The sequence below is a fragment of the Gossypium hirsutum genome, chromosome A07 (genome assembly GCF_007990345.1).
Source record: "Gossypium hirsutum isolate 1008001.06 chromosome A07, Gossypium_hirsutum_v2.1, whole genome shotgun sequence".
NCBI lineage: Eukaryota > Viridiplantae > Streptophyta > Magnoliopsida > Malvales > Malvaceae > Gossypium > Gossypium hirsutum.
Genome location: NC_053430.1, coordinates 8,420,818 through 8,442,683, shown reverse-complemented (window position 1 = coordinate 8,442,683; position 21,866 = coordinate 8,420,818). Strand labels below are relative to the sequence as shown.

The 21,866-nt window shown below is 32.8% G+C and overlaps 1 protein-coding gene across 2 annotated transcripts; it reads right to left on the bottom strand.

The window, feature by feature from the left end:
* Nucleotides 1-694: 694 nt before the first annotated feature.
* On the bottom strand, nt 695-9,579 carry LOC107926680 (uncharacterized). 2 transcript variants are annotated; one of them, XR_005930291.1, is made up of 9 exons: nt 9,311-9,579; nt 7,310-8,563; nt 4,339-5,695; nt 3,403-3,682; nt 2,910-3,017; nt 2,549-2,827; nt 1,433-1,576; nt 980-1,303; nt 695-890 (listed from the first exon to the last, which is right to left on the bottom strand). XR_005930291.1 is itself a non-coding variant. In XM_041117474.1 (8 exons), exons 2-8 carry the CDS (start codon nt 8,508-8,510, stop codon nt 1,115-1,117), a joined length of 3,558 nt encoding a protein of 1,185 aa, XP_040973408.1. In that variant the 5' UTR covers nt 8,511-8,563; nt 9,311-9,579; the 3' UTR covers nt 695-1,114. The 2 variants fall into 2 exon arrangements, 1 of the variants encoding a protein (XP_040973408.1); XM_041117474.1 differs by having other exon boundaries at nt 695-1,303.
* Between the last annotated feature and the right edge of the window lie 12,287 nt (nt 9,580-21,866).

The window sequence follows — 21,866 nt, the reverse complement described above, 5'->3', positions numbered from 1 at the left end:
AGAAGTAGAAAACTTGGGAATTTTAAGGACTTAATTAGCAATTAAACCATAAATATTTTCATGTTAGTGGAGAGGAGTGATGCCAACCATGGATGGCCTTTAAGATTTCTAAGGTTAATTGTTAGCCATTAGATGCTTTAATTAATTATAAAATATATAAGATAGTGGAAGAAAGCTACTCATTCCTCCATCATCATTCGGTTCAACATAGTAAGATTAGGAAAGAAAACAAATGCATATATAGAAACATTTTTTTTATCTCTGTATATTTTTCTCTTTTGAGTTAAATTATGTCTCTCATCTCTCCATTCTTTTACATCCCTCTATTTGACTAATTTTAAAATTACAATTAAATTAACAGCCCTTTTATGCAACATTTTGTAATCAAATGTTTTATTTTAAAAATAAAGTTTCAAAATTAATAAATATCAATTAACAATTTGTTTATTAAAAAAAATAAGACTATACTCTTGAAGCAAGTAAAAAGATTGACAGATAATTATTATTTTTCTCTCGTTCCAACCCAACCCAAACGAGAAAAGGAACGTAAAGCCACACTTCTACAGTATTGCTATGTTCCTTGTTTTTATATATTATATGTGTGTATATATAAACACACAATGGTGATGCCGACCTTAATAAAATGCGAAGATGTGGGAAGCAGCAATGAAAGTACACTGAATGCAGCAGTGTGTGAGAACTAATTTGGAGTAGCAGGTTTGATTGATGAAATAGTGCAGTGCAGCAGAAAAAAAAAATAACAAAACAAAAAACTATTTCACAATCTAATCCTAAAAGAATTATCACACCATGTACAACAAGATTAGATTCCCCTTCCACCTCATTGATGAAGGAAACCTCTTCAGGATACACCGTTTCAAAATGACATCCTTCATAATGTTGAATTAAGTACTACTTTAATATCGGGGGAAAGGAAATAAAAACATAAATATTTATAACCAAACAAAATCAAACACACCTTTCAATTGCATTTTGCAGGCATGTGAAGGGGGGTGACAGTGATGACTTCAAATAGATCAAAACCAACTCCGAGCCAGTAATAAAATACACCTCCTTCCCCAGTCAATAAGAGTCAAGCAAATCTGCATGCAACTCAAGCTGATATCGGTTCATATGGGTATGATAGCCATGGATGCTTCAGAGCCTCTGATGCAGAAGGGCGCTTTTTTGGGTTTACTTCAAGCAAATGAGCAATAAAATCGATAAACCCCTGGTCCCCCATAGGCAATCGATGCCTCAGCGATGTCTTCTTGGGTATCAGATATTCTAGTCTGTTGGTCTCCTGAGATATTGGCAAATACACACCACTTTTAAACCCAAATGCATTAGCATGAAAACTACATTCAAGTGGGAAGCAATGTCCAGAATAAACTACTTTTAACCAACAAGTAAAAAATAAGAAAATATGGACCTGACTACGTTCATAAAGCATGTGATTCTTTGTAAAATATTTGTATGTATCCCGTCCTTTTGCAAGCATGCCTTGTTCAATGGGACCTATGATTCCAATTACCCTCGCAAGTAATGTCGCAGGTGAATCATTTTGGAACAGGACCTACACCATCAAATTGAGATCAAATTGTACCAAGCATTCATAGACAGGTGTAGCAATAAAATCGATAAATTATAAACAGTAATGACCAATATAACCTACACTTGAGGCTAGAGAGAAATAGAACAGAAAAGGGAAAAATAATTCTCCAAGAATATTATCCATATTTCATATACTCATATATACATATGTATCACAGTGAAAGAATATGCTTTTTCCGGTAAAATTAAATAAAGAAATCAATCAAAGTTGTCAGTACATAAACCAACTATATTGATTGTCCTAGGGTATGCCGCATGCTGGTATGTAACTGACATGGATATGTTCAATTTTTTTCTTTTTTTTCCAGTATATAGCGGATCATATCTTCAAACCTATGTCTAAAATTGTATCTAGCATGGGTTATGAACATGGGTACTTCAAGAAATGACAAGTCCGAATAACATATAAGTCAATGAAATGAATGAACGAAATAGATCTCGATACCACAACATAAGAAACATTTTCTTTTGGTCAAGTTTGTGCTACAACTTATGTCAGGCAACTTACATATCTTCGCTTTAACAACTCAAGCAACTAGTCTTCCTGAATTTTTTTAACCAGAGACTTGCAAATAGTAAAGTTCCAAAATTTAATCCATCCAGCATTTATGGATGAGGACATCACCAAATGCAATTACAAAGAGGTCATAAAATTGAACAATATTTTATTCCTTTTCTTGTTTTAATTTTTTCAGTTTCAGAACCAGTGAGTTCACTTCAAACCTAAATCATGTTCAATCAAGTCTTTTTTCCATTGAATTTAATGATTTATTCAAATGCGTGACATTCCCAAGCTTTTTTGTTTATAATTCTTTATCTCCAAAGTAGTAAAAGAAACAATGAAAAAAAAAATTAGGTGCTAGAAAACCACATATCATAGCATGATTCATAAGAAGCAAATACTAATTAATGTCTAAAGAAGACCAATACTTACATTGCCAGTACAAAGTTCCGCCAAGATGCAGCCAAGTGACCAAATATCAATCTTCTTATCATATTGAAGCCCTAGGATAACCTCTGGAGCCCGATAGGACCTGGATTGAACATAGGAGCATAAATGATCTGTCTCAAAACAACTGCTCCCAAGATCAATGACCTTCACCTCACATCTACTATAGCTTTTCACTAAGATATTTTCTGGCTTCAGATCACAATGTATTAGGCCAAGGCTGTGCAAAAACTGAAGAGCCTCCAAACACTGAATGGTAATTGACTGCACAGAAGAATTTAAAAGAAGATTAAGTAATGGCAAGACAGAGATTATATGCTCTTCTGAAGAAAACAGCTTTCCAAACCTGCAATCTTGGCATTGTGAAGTAGACTTCTCCACCTGATTCCCTATTAAATTTATGAAACTCGTATAAGTTTGCCTTGAGAAGTTCACAGACTATTAGCAAATGCTCCTGGAAAATAAAGAATGGTCAGCTGCTACATGCATTCTTGAGTATGTACAGGACACTATGATGCATTAGCCCAAAGATAAAAATTTTAATTTCACTATCAGAGAAAGCAGTTATAACATGCCAACTTGAACTTCAACAAATATAACCATTTGCCGCTGGAAGCCAGATTTGTTAAGAAAAATTTCCGCATTAAATGTATGTATCAATAGGAACGTGAAACAATTAGGACTAGAATGCAAATATAACAAACTTGCAAACATCTAACCAATGGTAAAGAATAAAAAATAAAAACTATAAAATGATAAGAAAAGGAAGAAGCCAGTATCTAGGAACATTAAAAAGCATGTACAAGGAATAAGACAGTTGTTGGCCAGCATTTTCTTACTCGGTAGTAAAAGTAATCATACAATCGGAGAAGGTGATGCTTATCAGCTGGATCATGTTTGTTAACATACTTGAGAAGCTTAATTTCATCAAGGCTTTGATCAAAAAAATCCTTGTTGTTCTTTATAATTTTGACACAGACATCCATGCCAGTGTGTAGGTCATGTGCTTGTATAGCTTTACTAAAAGCAGCTGATCCAAGATACTCGGTGACATGATAGCGCCCAGCTATAACAGAGTTCAAAACAACATGGAAATTCTTGTCCTCCTCAAATCCAGTTCTGAAAAGCAAAAAGAGGGCATATCTAAGTTAGTCTGTTTGTAAGAACTCTACAGTATAAACCATACTAGGGAAATATTTCAAGCAAGTAGAAAAGATTAAGAATATATGCCATAGGTTGTAAAAGCAGTAGAAATTTAACTGTTTAGATGTCAGTGCCATCGATAACAAATAGCTACATCTATGAATATTCAAGAAGCTTCTTTCTTTTTGGGGGTGTGTGTGTGGTCCAATGATAATTGCTATCAATCAATAGCAATCATTTAGTGATCAAGTTTTAAGTCAATCATCATCTTACAAGTTAAAAATCATATTAAAAATTAATAACAGGACAAATAAGTGAAAGAAAACTAGTTTCAACTGCCAAACGGTGAACTGGGTAAAATTTAAGCTAAGCAACAAAACATGAGCTTGCTAAATACTTGGTAAAGGAGTAGTAGTCAACAATGAGACACTAATTAGTTAAATGCTATGGTGCATAAACATATTAATCTAGAACTCTTGTCAGTCAACTAAAAGAGGGAGCTTGCAACGAGCTTTGTCTCTCCAACCCAAGCAGGGTTCATGGAGAATACCACCAGAGCGGTTCAAGGATGAAGACAGAAAGAGAAGATACATCACACCATTTATGCATCATTGAAATTTTGAAAAACATGCCTGTTTTTCCTATGCACAATCTTCAGGTTGAAGGTCTCAAATTCCTCCTCCTGCGCTTTAATTTGCCTCACTTGCTCTTGGACAGCAGCAACCTCTTCATCCTCAAGTGAGATCCCAGGATCTTCTCTCACACCACTAGTTTTCCCTTCTTTTATCTTTGTCTGCTCTTGTTCATCATAACAATAATTAGATAGACTAGAAGGACTGGAATTTGCAGATCTTACAGCATTGCCATTGTTTTCATCCCTAGAACATTTTCCGGCTGAAGAATCACTGCTTTTTCGTCTCCATGTAGCAAGCATATCATCAGACCCAATCAAAGCACTCAAACAATCATCATGTTCATCACCAGCTGCATTGCAATTACTAGACCATTGAGACTTACTAGAACCAGCCTGCACCGACTGCCCATCTCTTAGTGGAGGTGGAAAAGAAAATCCCCTATCTGCAAGATTCTTCACCTGGCAAGTCAGACCTTTATCATTCCCAGTAACATACTTATTTGTATCATTTTTTCCAGTTTTCCTTTTATCCCTAATTGATTTATCAATATTTTTCCTGTCTTTCTCATGATGACTTTGTCTAGACCCTCCAATAACATCATGATCATGAAAATATTCAAAATCCCCTTCACTACTTTCTCCAACTAAACTTGTACGTACTTCACTGCCAATATCAGCAGCATCACTGTTGATTCCCACACCAATAGACCTAACTGAACCATGCTGTTCATCATCTATATATATATCATCCAGCCGAGATCTCCCACACTCGTTAAGAACTTTCCCATCCTCTAGCATGATAAGGTCATTTCTCTTAGTGACAAATCCCTGCCAAACAGGTTCAGAGCGAATCAAATTAAGCTCCTCTTCATCCATTAACTGCCCATCATATTGGGCAATTAAATCATTCTCACGGGTCCTGCTATACATTTCAGTTCCAGACAGCCCTATGGGATCATCAGAAGCTGCAACAGGTTCAACATTCTTTGCCTGGATATAATGTTCACCAGAGAAGTAAGAATCATCCTCCGCAAATGATTGATCATCTTCTTCATCCTTGGTTTGACTTCTTTCTTGTGGATCAGGAATACTAGCACGCCCAGTTCCCTTCTCATTGTCACTAGGATAATCAATTTCATGAGCTAGAAACCAGGCTTCATCCTCGATAGGTTGCCTCATGTAACCAACATCATCATCATCATCATATTCATCAGAGTCCCAATAATCATTTGCATAATCAACAGATTCACTCAATCCATCACCAATAGTAGCAAAACCAGAAACCAGATCAGATGCATCTTCTGCAATGCCCTGACTCACAGAGAGCCAACTACCTCCAGCATTCCTTTTTCCACCTGGATCATCATAAAATGGATTTACAAGCTTTACTCAGCAGAGTTAAAAGAGAAATAATCAACTGCTCTAAACAAAAGCATCATCCATAGTTATGAACTTTATTCAGGTCAAGACAAAGAAAACTTAGCATCCTACTCTAGGAAACCAGAGAATGCCACAAGTTGAATCCCTTTTATGAACATAAAGGGCTGAAGTGAAAAAGATTAAGCATGAAAACCAAATTAGAGTTTGGAGAGGAGAAATTAGACTATTGTTCCCTTATTATCCTACAGCAATTGGCTATAATTTTTTTAATGGCTGTCCGAAAGATTTAATATTTGAGTTAGAAGTTTTAGTTGTGAGATGATATATATAATCAAGGAAGAAGATTAATCACACTGTCATTCACCCTATATGTTTACACTAGATAGTAGCAAGATACTTGACATCAAATTGAATTTGACTTTTCCGGCATAGAATCTTAGTAAATTAGCAAGTTCAGCATTAGTGCAATACTCCAAATACAGCCACTCTTAAATTATTGTTGAATATATCTGTCCTCTAAAATGAATTGATACTTAGCCTATGTTTGGATTGGAGGTTGGGAAAGGAAAGGAAAGTAAGGGAAAGGGTCATCCTTTCCATTGTTTGGATAGACTTGATAATTTAAGCTATGGAAAGTGAGGGGTATTGAGTATCCCTTGCTTTCCCTTAAAAGTTAAAATTTTTTATTTAGCCCAATTTCGGGGGAAAGCTAGGGAAATGAAAGCAAAACAAAATTGTAAAGTGTCTTTTTTCTCCCCTATTTCTTTTATAAATAGCTTTATAAAAAGGTTATAATTGTAAAACTTTATTATAATTATTCCTTTCCTTTCCTTTCCGTTGTTTATCCAAACAAAAATTGTTAAAATTACTTTACTTTCTTTCATTAATTTTAGTTATCCAAACAAGAGAAATGTAATCATTTACTTTCTTTAGCTTTCCACTCTTTTACTTTTCCTTTCTTTTCCTTCACTACTTTTAATCCAAACATAGTGTTAGTTTCTGTGAGGTCTGAAACCTGAATTGGTCATTTCTCTAGTGAGAAGTACTTCTGTAGCTTATTAAAAATCGTTTTCAGAGGCTGGGACGATGGGTTGAACTCCTCTTTGCAAAACTCAAGTGAGAAGATGTTTCTGAGCTTTTCTGTTTACTTTCAAATCATCATTTTTTTTCTGGTTTCTATATCAAATATTAGGGGGATTAGTTTATGCGAACCAAGGCATAACTAAAGAAGGAAAAGGAAAAGGAATATATAGCATGAAGACAGCTTACCCTCAAAGTAGCAAATATCTAAAATGTATTTAAATAACATGGTGGAATGTTTTAACCCGCCAACTGCCAGATGGAATCTTTTCAAGTTAAGAAAGACTTTACTACAACAAGTTGGACATGTCTTAGAGTTTAGACAATGCATACACATAGACACAGACAGAAAATTCATATATATCTTACCAGCACATATAATAAAATGAAAAGGAAAAAGTAGAAACATTAGAAGTTCGGACAATTAGCTAATTGCAATCATTAATTTAAATAAAATCAACCATCACCGTAAGCATTCATCGAATAACCACATAGTTATATGAACCAACCTGAAGAGCTTATCTCTTGCCCAATGGGAACGTCCAGATAGGACCCTATAAGGAATGCATTGTCAGCACTAGTGAGCTTTGCACCTGGGACATCACGCTCATATTTTTCCTCCCAATTGACATTCAATGACTTCTCCTCTGACTTGAGTTTAACTGGTGGCAACCTAGGAAACTCTTCCTTTGGATTTTCGGATGCAAGAGGGAAGACTAACCCATTTTTTCCTTTTTGCTCAGCAGCTCCTTGAGACTTCCCAAAGAATAGAGCCCTTCCAACCTCATCTACCTGTTCCTTAATTGCTGCCCTAACATCAGGTGCACATGCCTTCTGTTTCCCTTCTCTCTTTTCTGAAGTATTAACAGCATCATATCTGATAGAAACATCCCCCTCGGGGAATGGGAAAACAGTCTTAACAGAACAATTTTTCCATATCTCTGAAGACACACTAGCGGGTTCCTCAGTTCTAGACCATCTGCTATTATCAGCAAAGTTTTCCATCAAGTATGCACTGGTTGTCTTATAATGCTGATCAAGCTCCTTAGTTTCACTGGCATGAAACTTATCATACTTGGAATCTACATTAGCTTTGCTAGTATTCCCAAGCCATGAACTTCTGATTTCACCTGGAAACATAATCTCTTCTCCATATTTAACATTACTTTTATCTGTTTCAGAAGCTTCAGCTGTACCACATCTTGACAGGTCTTGTTTCTCTAGCTCCAAAAAGCTAGTGCGATTATCAAAACCACCATTTTTGTATAGATCAGAGTGATTGGTAGTATTAAAGTTCCTTGACAGAAAATTAAGTACAGTCTCCTCTAAATTTTTAGAGAAAGTGAAACTCTTATCACTTATCACTTTTGCTTCATTAGGTTTATTATGCTCCCCAGTAGAAACAGCATTTCTCGATTTGCTTTCAGACCCATTTCTGCCAGCCCCACACTCTATCTCTTTTATTATAAGTTCCTTAGAAACCTCACCACTGTTTCGAGAACCTAAACCATGATTTTCACCTACTGTTTTTTTCCCCTTTTCTTCTTCTAGAACCTTGCCAGAGTCCTTTTCTTCAAGGGTAAGTTTCTGAAGGAATCCATTCAAATCAGGTCGGTTACCGAGTTCACTACGCAAAGCTGCCTCAGCTCTCGTAAAGCGATTTCTCCTCAGAAAGTCCAAAATCAAGTCTACTGAGCTTGGTTCCGTCATTATGAAGTGCTATAGATCTATATGCAGGGACTAGAAGCAATAAGTTACTGAACCTGAAATACCCAACCAAAAGAGACAAACAGTTTATTTATTTTAAGTCAGAAACGAAGTTGAACAAAAATGCCAGCTTCGAATGCTCTTTTCACATTTAGAAAACAAGCTTTGGAGAAGATAATCAATAAATTTTGAAACATTCAGTTTTCTCCATTTCCTACAAATTCAAATATAAGAAAAGTAGCCGAAAAGAAAAAAAACAGAACCTGGAATATCCATCTAGCATTTTATTTTCTTGGGCTGCCAGGTGAAATTTGATTTCTTTTTTGGTTTTCTTTTATTGTAATGGCCTACTTCCTAATAATAATAACTGAATCAAGGTTAAATAACAATTGCAAATCCAAGAACACAAAACTGCTACTATTAACTAGAAAATAAGGGTAGGGGTGATTTTTTTCTTAACTGGCATTACCTACTTGTTTTAACTTCAATTACTAAAAAGTACAAATCCGACTCCGATATTTCTCATTCTTTTTTTTTTCCTTACTACTGAAGTGTAAAGTATTCCTTTTTCCCTCTTTAAAAATCTCACCCTGATTCCGAAAAACAAAACATAATATTGGTACATTTTCGCAGACCTAGAGAAATTCCCAATCTTGTGAATCAAATCTAAGGATGACAAGATCCAGGGCTCCAACCCAAAACCCTAGAAATTGACCAGAAAACCTTAACAAAACTGAGATTCAAATTTTATTTGAGTCGGTCAAAACCGGAGAAGAGATTCAAAGAAAAAACAAAGAACTTACAGATCGACGAAGAAGAAGAGCAACCACACCGATCTCTGTTTCTGGCCTTGGATTCCATGGCCCCATTCCACATTAAAACTTCAAATGCCTAAAAAATTAAATCGCTTTTTTTCTTCAACTCTGCCCATCGTTTAATTTTCTTATTGTTACTATTTTTCGTATTTCTCTTCAGCTATTTTTTTTTTTGGGGGGGGGCCCGGTATTGAACTATTGGTTTTTGGCCTGCAATTCCCTCGAGCCTGCCATGGCACGTAAGAGCAAAAAATTTTAAAAAGGAAAAGAATACTAGTGTTCGATAATAATAACTAAAGAGGCAAAATACCATTTTAGCTCTAATACTTACATTTTTTATCAATTTGGTCCATTTTAGCTAAATTTTACTATTAACTTCTCAACAACAGTTAAATCGTTTTTTAATAAAAATACTATTATAACATCAATTTTTAACAATATTGGTATAACACTTCGGATAGTAATCTATATGTAATTTATATTAATATGATATTATTTTTTTATATGTTATGTCAATAAAAAATTTTAGAATTATAAAAAAATTTCAAAAAAATAAAAAGTTCATAAAAATTCAAAAGAAAAAATAGCATAAAGTAAATGTGGATCACTATAGAAGCTATTATGTTTAAATTTTTTTATGTTTTAGTAAGTATTTTTCTTTAAAAAATATTTTTTTTGAAATATTAATATTTAAAAAAAAAGTTGAGATTAAATCTAACTAAAAGATAAAGATCAAATTGATAAAAATATAAAAATTAAGGACTAAATTTAAGATTATGCCTAACTAAATAAATAATTGTATATAATTTAAAAAAATAATAATTGTATAACGGGTGCTTATGCCTCAGTTGCTTGGCAGTTCTGACATTGTCCCTTCATGATCTCATAGGTTCGATTTAAAATAGTTTGAATTTACGACAGATTCTTGATAATTTAAATTGGTCCAACTTTTCTATAGAAAATATTGTTGAAGTGTATTTAATTAATAGTAAAATTATTTTATTTAAATTTAATTATAAAAATTTTAAACACGAATTTTTAAATATGCTTTCATATTTACTAAAATTTACATCTTTAAATTAATTTTATTTAAGTTTAAATTGAATTCATCCAATCTAAGTTACCTTGAATATTGTTATACATAAATATTAACTTAAGAAGGCTTTCATCTTTTCTGCCACCATACATTATTTTTGGGCTCCTAACATTATAGGGTTTGTACACTTCTTCTCCCTTTTATCTCAATCACTAACAACTATCCGCCCTATACAGGTGAACTGTCTCAAACTTCTCACTACATTCTTCTCCCTTGTTGAAATCTTGCATAACTATTAATGCGATGAGAGTAGATCAAAATAAATTCAGGTAAGATGACTTTGTCCAACGAAAGAACTCCCAAAATACTTGTGTTTGTTCACAATAATTTCATAACTAAATCAAGTTAGCCTCTCTTACCCTTTTCTATTCGATATAGATTTCAAATATATAAGCCATTGGGTTTCAATAGCTAATCTAAAAAAAAAGTCGTGAATTCCTTGTCACTTTTAGGGTATGAACCCATCCATTCATATATTTTATATATTTTAGGGTATGAACCCAACAAGGAGTGTAACCCTCACTTATGCATACATATTATATATCTTAATATATATAAGTGTTGGAAAAATTACTTTTATGGTAACTTTGAGACATATTCTCAATAGGTAAAGGTGGAGAGTTGAATCATAAATTTATGATTTCATATTCTACTCCATGAGACCTTTACAACGATATATCATATGCTCAAAATGATTGAGTGATGAATGAGAAATTAATGCTCAAAGTAAGCTACTTGGAAATATTGTTGAGGAAAAGTAAAAGCTTAGATACCATATTGGTTAAATACCAAGTGTGAGATGTGTTTATATATGTGAACTCTCTTAAAAAGTAATTGAATGATTGAACTTGTAATATTGCCTCGTGCATAGAGGGGATGCAAGTGCAAACTTGATGGGGTTGGGGCACACCGCATGATATAAGCGACACGAAATTTTCAAATTGGTCAACTAGCCAAAATAGGCATCCTTATGGATATTTTAAGCCCAACACAAATTTATTTTTCCTCAGCATACATAATATCTGATTTTATTTTATTTTTAAATCAATTTGATTTTTTGGCTCCTTAATGGCAGATTTTATTGTTATTTCCAAATTTTCAACTTTCCTAAATGCCTTTAAAAGGTTGTGTATTCTGTAGGATTGAACCTACATTCAAATAATTTCTTATACTGATATTCTGTTCATTTCAAAATTCTTATTTTGCCTCTCCATATTTTTACAATATTTTGGTGATAGAAAAAGTCAAAGTTCGTTCGTTGATCATTGTAGAGGTGTCACTACTTTGATCACTACTGTTGTTGTATCCGGGGAGACATTCGACCAACATTGCTCCAAGTACTATAGGAGCGGCCAAATCTGTCTTAAGGAAACTATGTTTCATAAGCCTCAACGTTTCATAAAATCCCTATTTTTCCTTCTGATTTAAACTCTTATTCATTTTAATTTTGATTGTTTTTCATATTTGATAAATTAAATATAAATTATACTATCTTTATTTATATTTAATTTATTTTATTCGCTAACGTATTTTGTCTAACAATAAGGAACACCCACAAATGTGTGTAAGGAAAACTCATAAGGGATTTTCCACGAGGGATGTACACCTCTCCCTTCATGTATGCATGTATGTATATATCATATTTTTATTAGAGAGGGGAGGCACCTATGAAGGGTGTGTAGAAATAGGGTGTCCCATTAGGGGTTTGCACCCCTCCTATATATTACATATATTTTTTTTAAAAACCCACAAAAAGGTACAAGAAGAGAAAAACCCCACAGGGTTACACCCTACATATATATACATTATATATTTATTAAAGAAAAGGAAAATGAGGGTTGTGATGTGATAATTATGTATAAAAGAGATTGTCACCCTTTGACACTTTTGAGGTATGAACCCCTCACGCATATATTAGTCATCCAAAGTTCTTATGTTCGATTAGTTTTACTGAACGGTGGAACCTTACTTGCATTATGACCTTAAATTTGCATAATCCTGGGCAGTTCAATTGTTGACGATTGCACTTCCGCTACATTGGTAAATTGTGTAATTCGAGGTAGTTCAACTATTGACAGCTGCACCTATGCTACTTTCTCCAATTGTGTAATACTCGGTTTAGCAGCACCATTTACAAAATTCTCCAATTATGTAATATCAAACCTATCAAGTCAACGGTTGTATCATTCATGAAATTCTCCAATTGTATAATGTTAGGCAAGTCAACAGTTATATCTTTCGTGAAATTCTCCAATTGCGTAATCTCAAACTTGTCAGGTCAACGGTTGCACCCTATGCGAATTCCTCCAATTATGTAATCTTGGGCGTATTGAGTTCGGTTACACCTATGAATTTCTTCAAATACATAAACATGGGCAAATCAAGTCAACGATTTCACCCTCCATAAAATTCTCTAAATGCATAAACACAAATATATCAATCAATAATTACACCCCTGCTATATTAAGGGTTCATCCCTCTAAGGGTACAACTCTTTCACCCTTCCACTAAAGATATAACCCTCTTACCCTTCCAAAAAAAATTTTAGAATGATGGTTTAGAAAAAAAAATATGGTGAGTCAAAAGTACTTTGTAGATCAAAGAGTTTAGAAGATGATTTAGAAACAAAAAGGGAAAATCAAGGAAAGGGATCAAAATTGTTATGCCATGCACTTTTGAAAAAGATTGAAAGTCCATCGATGAAGGAGAATGGTGGCAGAAGGCAGCGACAACTAGTTGTGTTATGAAAGTAATAGAAGTTTTTTGGGTTTTTTTATTCAAGGGAATGTTCTACAGATAGAAAAACTTGAGAGTCGGCTAATGAGGGAAAGCAAACTAAAATAATAATGTGAAAACTCTTTAAATTTAGGGTTAAATATAAAATTGATACCCAAACTTTTCCACTTCTCTCATATTGATACCTATGATTTTTTTGTCCCAAATTAGTACTCGGACTTTTTTTTTGTCCACTAATTTGATACCTGAGACTAACGACATTAAGATTTTACTGACGTGGCAACGCTGACCACTCATGCACAGCCACGTGGCGTCCTATTTGGCCTTCTTTTTGTTTTTATTTTTTTGTTTTTTATTTTCCCTCATTCTTTTCCTTTTTTTTTTGCTGGGCATGCATTTTACACTTCTTTCTTTCTTCTTTCCTCCTTAAACCCCCCTAAATTTTCCCAATGTTCAAACATGGTAGTAGTTGCTCAACAGCTGATGTTACTTAGGGATGAAGATAACAACAATTGCACCAGTTATTGCTCCTCTTTTTTTTCCTCCATCCTTTACTTTTTGTTCTCTTTTCTAGCAAGATTTTATTGTTAGGGAACCCAATATTCTCCAGTTTTCCGATGATGGTGCACGATGGCTAGCAAAAATGATCTCTTTCTTTTTTAAATCATTTCTTTTATTTTCCTTGAAAACAAAAAAAAAATCTTTCTTTTGTTCTCTTTCAAGAAGAATTTTGAAACCTAAATAGCCAAAATTTTCTTTTCTTTTAGGGCTCACCAAACCTATGGATATGGTGGCCTCTTCATGGCTTAAGGGTTAAACCTAGGTGAGGCCATTATCATCGAAGCCTCCTCCCTTTGTCATTTAAAAATCGAGCCTAAAATCCCCTCAAACCCCAAAAGCTTAACATACATGCAAGATTCTTTTTTTTTTTGTTCTGAGATTGTGTAGCCGATTGGTATTCTAATATTAGTTTCTATTTTTTTTGTTGATTTTTCGAGTTTCTATTTTTTTGTTCTGAGATTGTGTTGTCAATTGGTATTCTGATAGTTTTTATTTTTTTGTTGATTTCTCGATCAATTCTTTTTTCTCTTGTTCTGCAAGTTTTTGTAATGTTCGAAAAAGTGTTTCAAAGATTTTATTTTAAACATTGATTATGTCTTCGGGTTCAAGATTTTCCATAAACATGTTCATCAAACATCAAAAATTTTAATCTTGCACTATTGATCAGGTAAAAATTTTAAAAGCGATAAAGAACCCAAAGTGAAAAAAAATAACTCAAAAAGGTTGAGCTTTGAGAGTATCGAAGAAACAGGCTTCCGTGGATTACGTAGAAGAAATTTTTGAAACTTGTGTGAATATAACAACAAAAAAAGAGATCTAAGGGGATATACAATAGCAAAAAAGGGGATTTTTGTGGTGATTGGATGGTGAGAAAGTGAGGGAAAACTTTGAGAATTTTTTACAGAAGAAAGATGAAGTGTAGAAACAGGCTAGCAAAAGAAAAAAGAAAAGAAAAGAAAAAGGGAAGAGGAGGGAAAATAAAAAAGAAAATAAAAACAAAAACAAAACGAAAGAACAATAGGATGTCTGTGGCGATGCATGAGTGGTCAGCATTGTCACATTAGCAAAAAAATTAATGCCGTTAGTATCAGGTACCAAACTACTGGATGGAGAAAAAGTTCGAATATCAATCTGAGACAAAAAAAAACCATAGGTACCAATCTGGGAGAAGTGGACAAATTTGGGTACCAATCTTGTATTTAACCCTCATATAAATAAAGTGATTATTAAATATTTTTACATGAAAGATATAATTTAGATATTATATCATTTATATTATAGTATTTTTTTTAAATACAATTTTATATTTACTGGTTGAGTTTTAACTCAATTAGTATTGGTATTGTTCCCAATACAGGAGGACGTGAGTTCGAGTACGCTGTAGCGCGTTATCTTCCTATTTAAGGATTAGGAAGGGATTATGAGTAGTTCTAGACATTATATTCTATAAAAAAAGAACAAATATAATAAAAACTTATAATGAGATTAATGTTAAAAAAAATATAGTTTTATCTTTTTAATAGTAATAAATTTAAAATATTTTATCATTACACATTTTAATATATTAAATTGTAAATAATATATTAGAATTCTTTATAAAATATTAAAAATAGAATAATATTTTTAATATGTTATATAATAAAACTTTTATTAAATTAAACTCTATACTTAAAAAATTCTTTTTTAATTCAAGGGTAAAAATGACATTTTCATTTATTCTTTCTATATTCTTTAATATCATTCCATTCAACAAAATAAAGTAATGCAATTTCTCATCTATTACATTCCACTCAACCAAACTACATAATATCTATTACATCTCTATTCAATTCCTATCGAATACCACTATACTAATCTTCTATTATATTTCAACAAACCAAACGTACCATAAAGGTTCATTCCACTAAGAGTACAACTCTCTCACCTTACTAGTAAAGGTTCATTCTGCTAAGGGTATGTCTCTCACCCTTCCATCAAGGGTGCAACTCTTTTACCTTTCCACTAAGTGTTCATTCTATTAAGGTACGAGTCTTAAGGGTGCAACTTCCACACTTTCCTAAAGGTCTAGCTCTCACACCCTTTTAAAGATACCACTCCTAGAGGTAATATCTTCATTACATTTTTCTCAATTAATTTTTAGTGTTAGTCATTCATTACGTACTTTATCTGTTTTTTCTTAATCTTCTTCATTGATCTGGATGAAAGAGAGAAAGATTGTAAGAGGTTTGGATGGAGGAAAAAAGCTAAAGTTTGTAATAGATAATTCATTAAGTTGGTAAGCTTCTTAACCTTTTTGTGTCACAGAGTTAAGTAAAGGAATGAAAGTTAAGGATTTCAGCTATCCATCGATTCTGTTTTGTATTGGATAAGGTTGTGGATGATAATTTTAATGGCCTCTGCATGCAAAAAAATTCTAGTTTTTATGATGATAAAATATCTTCACTGAAGATTCTAAAATAGTTGTTATGTTTTTTTAAGCTGGAGGCTTGGGTAGCAAAGGAAGAAGCTAGGTAGAAAGTCTTAGCGTCAACTTTCAAATGAGTACTAGAACCCAAGCCTTAAATGGATGTTTATGTTTGGTATTGTTTGTTGGATCTATAACGTCTATCTTAAGATGGTGAATTCTATGGTTGAATGATGATACATCGAGACGCATGTTGTGTGTAGAAATAAAAGTATATGACTGGTTGTAAGTCTATCTATAAAGTATAAATGAGATGTTTGGCGTAATGTTTGTTGGTTATATTGGTTGAGTGTTGAGAAAATGTTGCGCCATCCTATGGCTAGATGTTATGTAATGGTAAGTTACTCCATAATAGAATATTGACGTATCGTGAGGTTTGTTGTGTTAAAGTGAAAAATTCATGAAATGTTTGGCATAATGTGTGTCGTACAAAAACAGTAGTGTTGGTAGAATGCCTGTGTATGATTATGCGGAGTTTTGAAGTGTTGTTTGACGGATGATAAACGAAGAAATATCACGATGTGCACTCTCTGCCATGTGTTAACTAGCTTTGTGAAAAGTTTGGGTAAATAGTACGAAGAATGTATATGCTTGGTTTTTAGATTTACGGAGGTTCGGGTGGATTATACAGAGATATATGCGCAAATGGATATGATAACCCAATGTCGGTTCTATGTATGTATGAGACTCTACTGATTCTAAGGCTTTAAGCCTCATATGTGTAAGCAAGCTCATGGTCATGACATATGAAAGTTATGAAATATATGAAAGTTCGCTTGGTTTAATTCATAAGTCCGCCAAGAATGAGTTATCTATTTATGCGAGTCCGTTTGTGTAAGTTATGACAGTCCATCAAGACTATCTTACGTGAATGATTTCATACTAGAAAATTTGCTCTTAAGTATCTGCTCCTATGTTATCTGTTTCTAAAAGTCTATCACTATGAATCGGTTACCTGTGATTTCAAGACAAGGGCAAAATATGAAGGTCTGCCAAATTTGTTTGTTTGATTAAGATGTGTTAGTTTTCTTTAATGACTCGTTATGGAGGGTTTTCATTATGAATCTGTTAGTATGTTCGTAAAGCATGAATTCATAGACTTGGGTCTAAAACAGGAATCCGTGAGAATCATAATATGAATCTGAGTCCGTTAGGACAAGTCGCAATAACAATCTACATAAGGGTACATTCACCAAGATTGTCTTATCTGATTACCTGTATATATTGGTGCAAGTTGCACTATGGGTTTTCTTTCATACATTCGTAAGTAAGAATCAGCAAAGATTTCCTCTTAAGGAAGTAGCTACATATGGGTCCACAAAGGTAACTAACAAAGATAGAATATGCAAAGATAATCCACCAAGTAGCCAAATGTTTATTTGCATTCTGATATTTCATTTGCGAAGTCTCATCATTGAAAGCTTTTTGTGTGGAAGGCTTTGTATGGCCAATTAAGAAATCTTTATTTTCAAGACTTCCGTAATAGATCAAGAACAACCAAGCAAGATGAATTGTTCACCAGGTTGTGCAAGTAATTAAGCAATGGTGTTTTTACGGATGATGTACCAAGTATGGGTGAGCCATATTATGTGACATAAATACCATGCCAATGATATTGGCGAACCAACCTAGTAGAGACAGTCAGACTTTAATTCTAAATCTTGAAATGCCATCTTATTAGCATTTTGCTAATGCAAGGTACGCAAAACTTACTAAGTTAATTTGAACTTACGTTTGTGACATTATATATTGCAGGTAATAAGAAAATTCAATAGTTCATAAAAGGACTAGACCAGGATCCATCGTATCCAGGCAGATGTGCTTCCTATTCATAATATGTAAACAACAGAGCGACCCAGAGATGATGTCTCAAGGTCAAACTCTTATTGTAATTAGTTTTGATAAGAATATTATTTCCAAACAAAGCTAACATTTGATATGTTTAAACGACTTTATGAATTATTTTGTATCTTAGATTAATGTAACATAATCGAAATAAATTTATGTGGCATGGTCAAATAGATAACTGTATTTTAATAATAACTACAGTAAGTCAGAATGGTGGAACATACTTTTAAAAGAATGTGTTAGTTAATTTTTGATTTTGATGTGTAACACCCTGTAATCTAGATCCGACAATCAGGTCGGGTATGGAGTGTTACAAGTACTCTCGATAAATTTAAAGAATCATATATATTAATCACATAATTTCTTGAAAAGTCAAATGTTTTCAATAAAGATCATTAAAACACAAAATATTTTCAATTTCATTGAAAAATTTAAGCTAAGATACTCCACCCTTATATGTACCTAAGAACCTAAAAAATCACCTAAATGCTGCTAGGGCCAGTGGCATCAACACATATGTATGTGTATTGGTATCGAATATAAAAAATGATCAAACGGTCATTTATAGGCAGAGGCATTGATACCTCATAGTTGGTATCGATACCCTGTAGCAAAAGTGCAATAAAAAGCCTAAAACTAAGCCTAAAACCCTATATAAACTATTCTAAATCCTATACAAAGTATACTAACACATGTACAAACATAAAATATGCATAAATAACTAAAAACAACACAAACATGCATGAATGTAAGAATCATTAGGTGAGTTCTTTGTGTGGGAAAAATATATATTAAACTAAAGTGCTAAGTGCCATAAAATGTTCAAATGAGGCATGCATACTTAGTAAATGGTGTAACGCCCCAAATTTCGGTACAGTAAATAGTATTGTTCTGGGTACATGTACAATAGAATTTATGAGAATAGTTTAAATGGATATATTTTAAATGAATTAATTAGATTTTTGGGAAAGGAAATTTGCAAGGACGAGTGTGAGATTAAAATTACAAAAAAATGATTAAATTGATATTTGGAGAAAATGTAAGGATTAGGGTACATATTGATTGTTAAGAAGAAAAAGAGTGGTTTAATAATTATTATTGGTATGAAAGAGATATAGAAAATATATTGCTATAAGGAATTAGAATAAATGTATGGACTAAATTGAATGAAAGTAAAGAATAGAGACTAAAGTATAATTTTTCCATAAAGAGAATTATTGTAGTAAATTGAATATAGGATTAATAAATGGGTAATTTGGACCTTTCATGTGACATATTTTGGAGTATTAAAAGGAAAATGTGTTGATGTTGAGAAGCATTTTTTTTATAGGGGTACATGTTGAGAAGCATTTTGAACCATTAGATTTTAATGAAAACAAGCGATTAATATGGGCCACTCATTGAGTTGACTTTGACCCAATTTAAAAGAATTAAAAGAAAAGAAAAATGATATTTTGGCTATTCTTCCCCTTTATGGTTAATTACCCATGGAGACTAGAAGATTTCAAAAACAAAATAAAATTCATGGGATACGAAAAGTCGACACTCCTATATCTTATAAGTTGAAATTTCTCCCCTCTGTAGATACACATGCTAGCTAACCACACCAAGTAAGAAAACATCTTTAGATTACTTTGTTGAAATTTAGAGAGATTTATTATTGCAATTTTTTCTTTTGTAAAAATAGACAATTTTTCCTGAGTTATTGCTTCGAGATTAGTTAAGAACTATAATTGTATTTAAGCAACTAAAATTTGAGATCTAGTAGCATACAAGTTGTTTAAGGGAAGGATTGCACAAACCTAGTTAGGAATTTTGTGATTTATCATGTGTTCAAAGTTTCAGATTGGACCCGCTCTCCAAGCATCCATGATTTCCAAAATAGTGAAAAAGATCATTTAGTTGAAAGTTTGAAACAATTAGATTTTCAATAATGATTGATTGGAAAGTTCGAGAATCTGTCCAAAGACAACTTGTGATTCCCAGTCTCCCTGCAACATCGAACATACATGCAAACATGTAATTTATTTGATTAAATTTATTATTTAAACATCATAAGTCGATTCATTTTATGAAAATATATTTTGAAATTTCACTGCAAAACATTTTTTTATGTTTTCTTCACGATTTATAATAGTTTTGATGAACAAGATGAGTTTAGAGAATAAGAATAGGTGCAGAGGCGAAGCCAGTGAGGCTGGTGTTGACACCCATTTTTTGATGAAAACGGGGTCAACTTGGGTTTTGGAAAGTGAAAGCAAAAATGGGAGTCGCCACCAATCCTTTTTTTATGAGGTGTGATTGGATTACCTCGAAAAATGGTTGTTATAATAAGCGGTTTGACTTTATTAAAACAACGGTTTTGGTCCACGAAATTTAGAAAACGGGTTCGGGAGTCGGTTACGCACGAGGAAGGATTAGCACCCTCGATACGCCCAAAATTGGTACCTAGTTGATTACTTAATGTCTTAATGTTGAAAATTGAGAACTTTGAAGAATTTCAAAAATACGATCCTTGTATTAAAACGTTGAAAATTTTTAGTAAAAAGGGGATATTTCACGTTATTCGAGAAAGAGAATCATATCCAATAAGTTAGGACACAATGTCTCAAATTCCCGATACGCGGATGAAAAATGCTTATTTAAAAGATATTTTATTATCTTGGTTTTAGAAATAAATCAGGCCCAGTAAGTTAGGGCACGATCTTTTCTTAATTCCCGAGATCGTCTAAAAACTTGAGTTTGAAAAGATTCGTGTATTTAGATTTATTATGAAAATCGAAACCCAGTGAGTTAGGGTACGATCTTCTCGAATCTAAATACGAAATGCCGTTTTTAAAACAAATTTAGTTATATCGAGTGAAATAAAACACAAAGTTGTAGTAACATGTGAAAGTAAATTTCGTTGTTATGTATGGCAAAACTACGATAAATACCAAAAATGATACGAGCAATAGCCACAATATAAAATAAATAAAAGTCAGATCTATAACATACTAAAATAACCAGGTATATAAACGAATAAAGTTAAACATTCATTCAAAATAATAATGGAAATGAGATAAATAAATAAATGATAAAAACAAACAAAGAAAATATATAGGACTATAAAAATATAAAACATATACATGAGTGTATATACATAAAATTATGAGAATATGAAAAATATATGCGTGTACGTATTTTTAAAATTATCGTATAATATATATAGGTAAATTTAAATTTTGAAGTATGAAAATGTATGTATGCGTACGTAGGAATATGTATGTATATAAAACTATATGAAAATGTAAAAACACACAAGTATGTGTATATATTTAGGAAAAATATGTATATAGATGTATAGATACAAATTAAAAAATATAAAACGAATACAAAAATAAGTATACATATATATGATAAAATTTGAAATTTTAAAGATATAAATAAACAAATAACAACAATAATAATTAATGATAACAGCGTGGCATCAAATTTATTATTTAATAAGAAAGCTAACAAAACACAAAAGGGCTAAATTAAAACTTTAAAAGAACTTCGGGGCTTAAATATGAAATAAACAAAAGGAATAATACAGGACCAAAGTGAAACACGCTTAAAGCGTGAGGGACTTGTGGGGAAATATTTCCCCGTCCTGAAACGCTGCGTTTCGACCATGGCAGCAACTGGTCTAAGGACCAAATCGGAATAGAAGCAAAATCCACAGGCCAAAATTTGAGAAAAACAAAAGACCATATTGAAGCAAATTGCAAAAGCGGAGGGACCTGTTGCACAAATACCCATTTCATGAAACACGCGGATCCCCCTGGAGCGGTCGGATCGCGCGCGGTCATGGGCTA